Here is a 12,026-nt window from a genome sequence, read left to right as displayed (position 1 = left end):
TACTTTAAAAGAAAGCAAAACATTGAAAGCAAGGCTTATGAACACGATTTCTAAATAAAGCACAAGATTCAGTCAACTACCCAATCAAATAGAACTATTTAGAATGACAGTGAAAACAAACCAGGGGGCTCTGCCTTTGAGTTCAATTCAGAAACAGCTCTCAGCTTCGTCCAAGGAAAATAACCAGGAGATTAGTTCAGGAAGGAAGAGTTTCATCTGAGCACCTGAAATGTCTGTTGGGTTTATGAAGTCTCCAAGCCATGAGATTTTGTATGGAAGTGTTCAAGTTGTCTGAACTGAAAATAGGTTTAGGCCATCAGAATTGGAAAGAAATTATAAAACGGATTCAGAAGGAGAATTAGGAAAAAATCAGACAAGGAAAGAAATGTGAGCAATGTGAGTGATTACTCTCTTGGATGCCTATCTGAAAAGGATACCTCTGGGAAGAAGACCAAAACATTACTTTGCTGCTTATGTTGTGTTTCCTAAACTATTTTATAAAGCATTGTTTGTTTTTACTTCTTTTGTGTAGTAATATTGTGTTCTTATGTTAAAGTGCACTGGCAGCCTCAAGAAAACATTCAATGACTAACCAAACCTACAAAAAAAATGTAAACATATTACCTATCAAGCCAGGGTTCATTTTAGGATCTGACTTGTTCAGTATTAACTTCAGCTATGGTCATAATTTAATGCCATTAAATGCCGAATGGAAGTACTTGGCACTTGCATGGTGCCAAAGTTACTTGCCAGATAGCTGGAACTCTGTCTTTGAAAGGATTGTTGTGAGAATCCATGTGCAACACAACTGGCATGAGTTTTCTAGCCTAGTTCCAGAAAAGTGGAAGAATGTGGAAACTGGTGACCAACTCACAACTTACCTCTAGGAAGCTATAGGTCTTCTCTCCATATAGTCGATTGGCCACTTTCAACAGATATGCAGCATCAGCTCGGTTAATCTCCGATTGCATTTCCTGGAATCCAGAGTGGACGTTTTGAACTTGATCAAAATGAAGAGTCTGTTATCAGAATAAATGCAGAAAATAAACATTACACAGGGAATTGAAGAAGAAGTTATTATCTCCTATTTTTAAGTCCAATTAGAACAGGGATGAGGAGGAATTTATTGTCTTAGCAGGTTGTGAATGTTTGGAATTCTTTACTGCAGAGGGTGTAGAGATTGAGTTGTAAAGAATATTCAATGTTGAGATAGATTTTTGATTAGTGAGGCAATCTCAGGTTTTGGGAATGAGGAAGGGAAATGGAGTTTAGGATTATCAGATCAGCCATGATCCCATTAAATGGCAGAACAGGCGCTACGGACTGAATAGCCTACTTCTGCTCCTATGTCTTACGGTCATATATTCTCTTTCTGCCATTTTGGTTCCTGTTGGTTTCCTTCACACATTCCCTGCAGCTATTTATTCTGTGCTGAGATACTATTCTGCACTTGTTGATCACCCTTCAGGAATACCTAAAGAAGCCATTCCACAGGTCTAAGGTGAGAGACCATTTAACAGTCATTTATTCAACCAAGGGTCAAGTCATTTAAGAAGCAATTCTGATTTCAGCCAGCATCCACACGTTCAAAGCAGTAGAGGTCAGAGTAATGAAGCAGGAATTCCAGTACATACTCCCATCCAGAACAATGATGATTCCACTTAGATCAGCTAACAGCATAACTAAGAATTGAATCTCTGACTCTGTTAGGTTCTGCCCCTCACTTCCTCCTGAATTTATCAAGAGAACACAGACTTATTTCATACATACTTTTGCCATCTGAGATGCCGTGTTATTTTTCGCTCCAAGGTAAACCATGGCCAATGCAACAGAGATGCTGAATGGAGAAAAAAAGATGTTGCCATCTTGATTGTTTTCAATCAGCTTTCTGAATAGGTCAAGAGTGAAAAGGCAATTTGCTTTGCTTAGCTCCTCCATGGTGTTTTACACTGCAAAGAAAGTAAATATAAATTACAAATGTTTAGTATGACACGTTCTCAAGAAGGTTTAAGATTCACCAAGTTTTGAAACTGAGGAAAGAATTGACTTCTAAAAATTGCAAGCTGGGCGTTTGCAGTGAAATGTTTACAACCTTGCTATAAAACTGCGAACAGGCTTTTATTCTTTGTATGACTAACATGAAGTTGCTAAGATAACCTTGGTTAATTGGGAGAAAATGAGGACTGCAGATGCTGGAGATCAGAGCTGAAAAATGTGTTGCTGGAAAAGCGCAGCAGGTCAGGCAGCATCCAAGGAGCAGGAGAATGGACGTTTCGGGCCCTTCTTCAGGAACGTCCATTCTCCTGCTCCTTGGATGCTGCCTGACCTGCTACGCTTTTCCAGCAACACATTTTTCAACCTTGATTAATCGGTCAATACTTGAGGCAAAAATATCTATCTTCAATGCATTCATATTGAAAAACCAGCTTTTAAATCAACATTGTACTTTCCAGTCAGCCAAAGTAAATAGCTTAACTTAAACTGAAGTAGATGTGTCACGATAATATTTGGAAATAATTGTGAAACAAAAAGGTGAGGCCCAAATGCACCTTCTCAGAGATAGCAGTCAGAAATATCACTACATGTGCTCTTAAAAATGAATGTTAAAGGCATTAAATACAATGTTATTATCATGAAAGAAATGCAATTTTTTTCTAATAACATACTTTAAAACAGAAGATATCTTTCAATACAACTAATGCTTGAATACATTTTTCTCCAGCATCTCAAATCCTAAACTGGCATTCGTCATCAAATTGTGGAAGGTTAAATGCACGCATGTGAGCTTTTGTCTACTGTTTACTCTTCTACCACAGACCACATGGTTACTATGGTCATTTTAACTAGATTCATCTACTCTACAAAACAATGCAGAAAGATTACCCAATTAAAGTTAGGAAAAATTAATAAGGAATTGGAACAAAAAGGTGATTGAGTAGTGTAAGAGGTTGAGGGGCTGAACAATCAGGTCATGTCTTATCTTTTGACTTTAGAGCATTGATTTTAACTTCTTTTAGTCGTTTATTAACCTGTGGGCATAAAACACATTACCGAGCATGCAATATCAGGCAAGATGACTCATTCTTATATTGTGTTCCATTGTCCAACATTATCAACACTTCAGCTAATGGTCAGCCACTGTTATTCATGTTTCAACACTTGTCTCTTCTGAGCAGCTAGTAAAGGAAGCCATGAAAAAAGTGAAATTCTGCTTTTGGCTGGTGAGCTTACTTGTGTATTACCTTGAAACAAGGTTTGGAAAGAATACATGCAGAAGCACACACTGCTATTTTAGATTTTCTGTAGTCCCATGTTGCTACATGTCATCCTGCTCATAAAACGTGTGTCCACCATTCACCTTGATTTCATAGAAAAAAAATTTACAATTGAGTTTCAATTACCTTCAAATATTGTTCCTAGAGCAAATGACAAGATGCACTGAAAATAACCAGATAGTTCCAGATGAATAAAATCATTTGATCCTTATCTATTCAATCTTCCATGAATATCTTATAATATCCCATACAGGTTTCCCATGCACTACTTCACCTGGAAATTTATACTTCCTGTTGATCACTCACTTACTAGTTCCCTTGCTTTTATCGATTTCCACAGCATTCATGAAACACTTATGTTTGATAGATAAAAGGTGTGGTGCTGGAAAAGCACAGTCAGTTAGGCAGCATCCGATGAGCAGGAGAATCGACGTTTCGCGCATAAGCTCTTCATCAGGACCACACTTTTTGACTCTGATCTCCAGCATCTGCAGTCCTCATTTTCTCCATTTACATTTGATATGTTTGCAGAGGATTGTAAAGCACAGAAACCCTATTAGGCCCAAGTTCCACACAGGTTACCTCCCATCTTACTTCCCCCTGCCCTATCAACACAGCTTTCTCTTCCCTTCTTCCTCACTTCCTTTTCCAGGTTCCCCTGTAAATGCATCTGTGCTCTTTTCCATGACCATTTCATGAGGACACATGTTTTATATTGTTTTATATTCTCACCCCCACTGGGTAAAGAACTTCTGCCTTAATTATTATTTCTCATTGACAACCTGGTTTTCAACATCCTAACAAATGAAAACATACCAAAACCCTTCAGAATTTGAAGTAACTCTCTTCTGTAACTTCTCTAGCCTTTCGTTTCTAGGGAATACTCATTCCTGATAGTTGCAACTTCTGCTGTGGTACCACTCCTGTAACTTTAGAAAATGTAGAAACAAGGGGTTTCCAAGTCCTTTGAAACATGGAGACTAGAGCATTGGTGTGATATCTCCAGGTTGTATAAATATTTGATTTGATTTTTTGCAGTCATATGTACCCATGTACAATGAAAGGTTGTGTGCGCGAGCAGTAGAGGCAGATCACAGCATCTGTATGTACTTGTTGACTAAGTTAAAAATCACACAACACCAGGTTATAGTTCAACAGGTCTAATTGGAAGCATGAGCTTTCAAAGTGCTATCCCTTCATCAGGTGGTTGTGGAGAACACATATAGATGCTAGAGTGTTTAAACACAGTGAGACATACAAGGTTACAGTTGCACAGGATGTGCACAAATCACAATCAACATTAGCAAGAATATTTATATGCCGTGTTGCTTCCGACCTTCAAATTTGAATAGAATTCATTTTGACAATTTATTCTGAATTCCCAGAGTACTGAATTCGACTTCAAAGTTTACATGAGAAATTTTTTCAAATGTGTTTTGGAGTCCAGGTAAACGAGACCATATTGCGGTCTGGTCTACATTGGAAATGTTGCTTCCACCAAGCGGGTGAGCAAAGTAAAACGTGATCATTCCTTTTCTATTGTGTATTTTTCATCAGCTTATGGAGAGATCCTCAAATATACTTTTGCAGTATGAAGAGAGTTTTAATCTCCTGTCTATCTTATCCATTTTTGGACATGAGCCTCCCGCCACTGACCACCTTCTAACCTACTGGTGTCTGTCCAGTGTCCAATAACTCCCTCATAAGTGCATCACTGCCTTAAAATATCAATCATGGGGTATCCTAGATGGCGGTGTCCTGGTAGGATTGCGTTTGCTGGGCTCCGCGCTGCAATAGTGACCCGACAGAGCAAGAGCCCATCCAAAACACTTTACTGTTTGTAAAAACACAGTAAAGGAACTGGAAACCTGAAAAACATTTCTTACCTTTGTCCTTGCAGCTGGAGAATGCCAAAGAAAGGATGAAGCTTGCCTGGGGCCGGGACCATGGCCCAGCCCTCTGAAGCAGCAGGTTTGCTTGCTTGAGGAGCTAGCCCTATTTCGTGAGGTCCTGGGGAGGCAGAGCCAAAAAAAATGAAGAGAAGCTGGCTCCTGTAGCTGCTATGCTGCAAGACTTGGGAAAAAGGACCGATGAGCTTGAGCGCTGGACTGCAGGGGTAGAGGCAGAGACTGACTCCTCCAAGAACTGGATTGAAGCCCTGGAAACACAGGTCCAAGGTCTGTTGGATCTGGTACACGATCTCAAAAACGAGCAGAAGAAAGAACCTAGGCGCTGTCGGTATACCAGAGGGGATGGAAGGTGAGTGGCCGGGGAAGTTCTTCAATAAGTGGTTCCCAGAATTCTTTGGTTTGGAGGGTGAGAAGGGAAGGATAACAATTGAAAGAGCCCAATGGATCATGGCACGAAAACCAGGTGTGGATCAGCGCCCATGCCCTGTCCTGGTAAGGTTCCATCATTATAAAGACAAACAGAGGTTCATGGAAGCCTCTAGAACCCAGGGAGGGACCCGAAGGTATTGGTATGCGGTGGCTCCAGGTTCATGGCTTTTCAAGACTTCTCAGCAGCACTGGTCTAGAAAAAGAAGTCCTACGATGGCATCAAGAGGAGATTGAGAGAGCTTGGGATTCGGTATTCTTTACGATATCCAGCGGTGCTTCAGATCAATCATAATGGTTCCATACATTTGTTTGACTCAGAGAAAGCAAAGACCTTTGTGGACACGTTGACTTAAGTCGAATGGCCAAATAGGCATAGAGGAAAGGACTGTTCGGGTTTGCTCTGCTTTAAAAAGGACTTTCTGGTAATAGGTTACGTGAAACATTGTCCGGGTTGGATAGAAATTAAAAGTAAATACTCTCAGTTATGTTAAGGGATGGGTGACATATTTATTTTTAGTTTACTTGTCTATAGTACTAACCTTGCTCTTGGTGTTTTACTTTCTCTACTGGGTGGTCGGTGTGTGTGGTGCAACCCTAGCTGGTAGGGGTTTAGAGGGCAGTTGGGATGTTTAATAGGATTGTATGATGTATAGGTACCCCCTTCGAATTGGGGGGTAAATTCCTCCAATCAGTGCCTTTAGCGATTTTTTTGTTTTTCTGTTTTTGCTGTATATAGTTTTTATAAGTTTTGTCGATCTGTTGGATGTAGTTACTTTAGTCTGTGTAATTTTGGAGTTTTGTGGATTCTTTTGCATTAAAGCTCAGTGATCTGTAGTTTGGGTTCCTCCTCTCTGGAGTCTAGATGGTGCTGTGGAAGGTTATGGCTAAGGATGTGTTTAAGGGGTGCACCTGGGATATTAAGGGAAGTCACTCACCTGTCAAGAGGAAGAAGATATTTTCCAGCCTTAATAGGGAGAGGGTGGATGTTGCCTTATTACAAGAAATACACCTGGATGATGCAGATCATTTGAAGTTCAACAGAATGGGTATGACCAGGTTTATTTTTCATCTTTCAATAAGAGTAGAAGAGGGGTGGCCATTTTAGCTAGAAAGAATATCCTATTTAAGTTATTAGAGTCCATTAAAGACACACATGGGAGATTTGTAATCCTTAAAGCTTTGGTACATGGGGAATACAGGATCATAAATGTTTACTGTCCCCCGACCCACCCCTTTAAATTCTTGACAGATGCACTTTCTAGACTGGTTAACGTTGCGTCTCAACATATCATAGGAGGGGATTTCAATTGTTTCATAGACCCTATTGTAGACAGATTGCCCAAAGGCCCGCTGATATCTTCTTTGCAATCTAAACAATTAAGGGATCTGTGTGCTGAACTGGGGTTGGTCGATGTCTGGGGGCACCTTCACCCTACTAGCAGGGACTTCACATTCTTCTCACCCCATAAATGCCATACCTAGACTGATCTTTTTCTGACACCCGCAGCACATCTGGGCTCGATGATGTCATGTACAGTAGGCAATATTATTATTTCCAATCAGAATACAGTGGTAGGCTCGAGGCACTGGTGACTGGACCCCTTCATCCTTAAGGATAGCAAGGTTACTGAATTCTTTTCTACTGAGTTCAGGGCTCTCTTAGATATTAATTCAGGCTCGGCCAGTAGCCCATCCATTCTTTGGGAAACAAAGAAAGCCCATGCTAGGGGGTTGATTATCTCGTAGTCAGCCAATACGAAATGAGAGATGGGTGAGCAGCAACATTTGCTTGTGGTGTGTCTGAAAACAGTTGAAAATGCTCACTTAGACAGGTCCTCTCTGGTTAAACTGCAGAGGATCAGGGCGCTTCAGTCCAGGCTGAACTCTATACTCACACAGAAAGCCAAGAGGGAGTTTACATTTGCAAGTCAAAGGCTGTTTGAGTTTGGGGATAAGCCGGGCAAGTACCTAGCATACCTTACTAGGCTTTAAGAATTTCAGCCTTCCAGTAGTAACCGCGAACAAAAGTCTCTTCTCAACACCCCGTGAGTTCTATAAAGAATTTATAAGTATATTGTCAGGGCTGATGCTTAGTACATTTAAAGACCCACATAGTCATGGCCTTGTCCCACCGTCTCTAAGAGAGGCAAATATCTCTCTCATTCTTGATAAAGGGAAGGCCCCGGAGGATTGTGCTGCCTATACACCCATTTCACTCCTGAACGTTGACTTCAAAATTCTATCCAAGGTTTTGGCATTAAGGCCAGAAACTGTACTGCCCTCCATTGAGGAGGACCAGACAAGATTCATAAAAGGTCGCAGATCGACGGATAACGTCAGGAGATTACTTGACACGATCCAAGTATGTCAACAGCTATCGATACATGGATTGGTGATCTCCTTAGATGTGGAAATGGCATTTGACCAGGTCGAGTCGCCATATCTTTTTCATATTTTGAAGCGGTTTGGCCTGGGAGAGAGCTTCATCAGGTGGGTGGAGGTTTTGTGTAGTGATCCTCTTGCCATGGTCTTCACCGATGGTGTACAGTCAAGCAATTATAATATTTGTAGGGGCAATCGACAGGGTTGTCCCTTGTCACCATTGCTTTTCATATTGGTGATTGAACTACTGGCAGAGGCAATACACAGGGATCGCAATATAACTGCTCCAGAAGTGGGGATGAAGTCACATAAGATCGCACGGTGTACGGATGATGTCCTTGTCTTCTTATCAAATCCAACAGTTTCAGTGCCACACCCGATACAATGCATCAACATGTTTAGTGGCTTCTTGGATAATAAGATCAATTTTGCGAAGTCTGAAGCCATGCCCATGGCTGGTCTCCCGAGAGTGCCTGATCCTGACGGCAGATCTCTGTTCCCCTTTAAATGGTCGCAAGGGGGCTTTCTCTACTTAGGCATATTTATTACTCCCCATTTTGAATGGGTATTTAAAACCAATTCTGTCCATTTATTCGACAGAATCAAGAAGGACCTTTGTAGATGGGAGGCACTTCCGAACTCTTGGTTATGTTGGATAGCCCTCAGTAAAACGAACATTCTGCCCCGTCTGTTGTATCCTATGTGAATGCTTCCTCTGTTTTTCACTGAACGAATATTTAGAAGACTGAATGGCTGGTTTAGTTCTTTTGTCTGGTATTGCAAGCAGCCCCTAATTAAATTGACTAAATTGCAGTTACTTTACAGACTGCGAGGAGTGGGCCTCCCAGATACCAACAACTATCATACAAGCTCGATGCTATCTTACATGAATGATTGGGCCCAGGGGGACCCTCACTCACTTAGGTTTGGACATTGAAGCATCTCAGGGAAGATGCCCCCTTGTTAGCCTGCTGTTCTTAGACAAAACGAGAACAGTTAAGGAATATTGCCTTGGCCCATTATTCATCAGTACTGCTAAGGTTTGGAGGGCAATGCGTCAGGATGAGGGCAAAATTACTAAAACATCATTTTTGACACCCATAGTGTATGCTGGGCTTTCAGCCAGGGATGATGGACTCTGGGTTCAAGCTATGAGCAATTACGGGCGTATCTTGTCTGGGTGATTCATTCGAAGGAGACATACTGATGTATTTTGACCAGTTGGCTCGGAAATATGAATTGCCCAGTAGGGATCTCCTTCGTTCCTTTCAAATTTTACACTTCATACAAAAAGAGACCACACTTCGAACTGATCCTTATAGGTCCGACATGGAGAAGAGGGTGTTGAGTGCTGCCGGTACATTATCTGTTAGCAACGCTTATCATCTATCGGGAAAGGATCCCTTGAACAGCTTTGTAGGATTTGGGAGAGGAAGTTGGATGTTGAGATCTCTTCTGAAATATGGGAAGATATCTGGGAAAATGCGAGAAGGATCTCAATTTGCAACAGGACCCATGTCCTTGCAATTGAAGATTCTCTACAGCGTCCATCTGGCCCCAGACCGCCTCGCTAAACTTAAAAGCAGGAGCATCTCCAATGTGTCCTAAATGTAAAGTGAGTGTGAGCAAGCTGACCCTTTGTCTTTGGTCCTGCCCCAGATTGCGGGCATACTGAGTGCTGAGGTAGGCGAAATAGAGAAGGCCTTGGGGACGGGGGTGAAGATGGATCCAGTATCTCCACTTCTTGGCTTTGTTAATTCTCTTTACTAGATGCATACAATATCCTCACTTTCTGTGTTAGGAACAACATTCTATTAGGGTGGGTGTTGGAAAATCCCCCGGGGTGGCGGGCTGGCGTAAGCTAGTCATTAAGCACGTCCCCTTGAACATTCTGATGAGTATGGTGCACGATAAAACTGAGAATTTCTGTAAGACACGGTGGCCCTTTTTAGACTACCTGGGTACAGGTTTGTCCGCCATACTAACATGGGACTTTACATCGCCATGGCAATTCTAAGTAATGGGTTTGGTATCCAGAGGGGAGGAACTACGAACATATGAATATGTATAAACTTATGCACTCGATGATGAAAGTCTATTGCTCTGTTTTGCTGAGCTGTATTATGGTCATTATCATGATTATTATTGTTAAGATTCTCTTTTTGTAGTTTAGTTAATAGTTAGTATTTATTTATATAATTAGTGTTTGTTTTAAAATATTGGTTTGAATTATTTTGTATTTTTAATAAAAATATATTTTAAAATATCTATCCAAGACTCTCTTCATTTTGTGAAAAGAATTCCTACTGTCCAAAAGGAAGCCAGTTAGTCCAACAGTTGCACACAGACCCTCTGAAAAGCATCCCAGATTTTTTAATGCTATCTGTATAAAAGTGTGTATGAATTTTACTTGGTTTCATTTTCTCTCGTATGTTTCTCAAGATTTTCCCACTTGCTTTTGCAGAATGTGGCCAGTCCACAATTTTGCTTCGGCGTAGAACTTTCAGATAACTAGCAGAAAGTGAGGACTGCACGTGGAGATCAGAGCCAAGAGTGCGATGCTGGAAAAGCACAGCAGGTCAGGCAGCATCTGAGGGGCAGGAGAATCGACGCTTCAGACATTTACTGATGAAGGGCTTACGTCCAAAACATTAATTCCCCTGGTCCTCCGATACTGTCTGACCTCCTATGCTTCTCCTCCAACTGCCCAGTTACTGTAATAAACTGGGGCTATCAGCCAGTTTTCTCTCTGGGCTGAGATGTCAGTCACCGAGCCTGACAACTGCCCTGCAGCCATTTTGTGCTGGGAGCAGAGCTAATGTCCTCAGGGTTAGACTCCAACCCCTTATGGAGCAGAGGGATGTAACAGGTAGAAAGTGATGACTCAGCTGCTGCTGAGTCTCTTTGACCCTCTGAGCTCTCTGCTGACTGGTTTCTGAAGCTAACTACAGTCAAGCACCACCCATTCTGTGTTCCTGCTTTTAATGAGTTTAATGTGGATAATTCAACCCACTGTATATCCTTGTGCAAACTGCGAGTGCCATTTTTGCTTATCATCTGTTTTAAACAAAAATCAGAATGAAGACAATACTTCCCAGAGTGGGTGAGATGTTGACCAGAGGCTGCATCTATCTTCTCGCGTGGATGTCATCATATTATATATTTTATACCTATCCCTTATTTTTGTTATTGTATTATGTAGTTTTTTTTCCCCTATATTATCACTATTTCTTACTATTACCATTTGAGTTAGAATAGGTGTTTCTTCCTGGTCATAAATGTAAGGTGTTGCACATAATTCTTTGAGGTTTGCATCACATACAGACAGGATGGTTAAAGAAACAATCATTTGTCATGCTTCCTTCATTGCTCAGTCCTTTGAGTGTAGGGGTTAGAAAGTTCATGTTGAGATTGTACACAACATTGAGGAGGCCTTTTCTAGAATACTGTGTCCAATCCTGTTTGCTCAGTTATAGGAAAGATATTATCAAGCTGGAAGGGATGCAGAAGAGATTTACCAGGACGTTGCCAGATATTTCAAGACTAGGGGGCACATTTTTAAGGTGACAGGAGAGAGATTTCAAAAGACATGAGGAGCAAATCTTTTACAGAGAGGGTGGTTCATGTGTGGAATGAACTTCCTGAAGCAGTGGTGGATGTGGGTACAATGAGACCATTTAAAAGACATTTGGGGTGATACACGAAGAGGAAAGGCTTGGAGGGATATGGACTAGAAGCAGGCAGGTGGGACTAGTTTAGTTTGGGATTATGTTCAGTATAGACTGGTTGGACTGAAGAGTCCAGCATGGAAACAGATACTATCTGGTCACTATCTTTTCCTCACTAACAGACTTAAGCAAATTGTCTGGTCATTCATTTCATTTCTGATTATGGGATCTTGCTGTGCACAAATGGGCTTCTGTACAACAACAGTGACTACACTTAAAACCTCATCATGGGCTGTCCACCACTTTGTATCAGCCCATGATTGTCAAAAAAGTGTGATATAAACAGAAGTTCTTCCTCTCTA

The 12,026-nt window shown here is 41.3% G+C and overlaps 1 protein-coding gene across 3 annotated transcripts in view; it reads right to left on the bottom strand.

Annotated features, from left to right (window-relative positions):
* The window catches only part of LOC140464907 (leukocyte elastase inhibitor A-like), a 28,313-nt gene that overhangs the window by 14,545 nt on the left and 1,742 nt on the right, over positions 1-12,026 (bottom strand). For 2 of the 3 annotated variants that reach the window (XM_072560512.1, XM_072560510.1), the window contains exons 2-3: positions 1,771-1,949; positions 882-1,019 (exon numbers count right to left, since the gene is read on the bottom strand). In XM_072560512.1, coding sequence (XP_072416613.1) covers positions 882-1,019; positions 1,771-1,938 — 306 coding nt within the window. In that variant the 5' untranslated portion in view covers positions 1,939-1,949. Of the gene's footprint in view, positions 1-881; positions 1,020-1,770; positions 1,950-3,242; positions 3,309-12,026 lie in introns of those variants that run through there. The other variant, XM_072560511.1, reaches the window with a different exon arrangement.

Source organism: Chiloscyllium punctatum, chromosome 41 (genome assembly GCF_047496795.1).
Source record: "Chiloscyllium punctatum isolate Juve2018m chromosome 41, sChiPun1.3, whole genome shotgun sequence".
NCBI classification, from domain to species: domain Eukaryota; kingdom Metazoa; phylum Chordata; class Chondrichthyes; order Orectolobiformes; family Hemiscylliidae; genus Chiloscyllium; species Chiloscyllium punctatum.
This window is presented reverse-complemented; position numbering and strand designations above follow the sequence as displayed.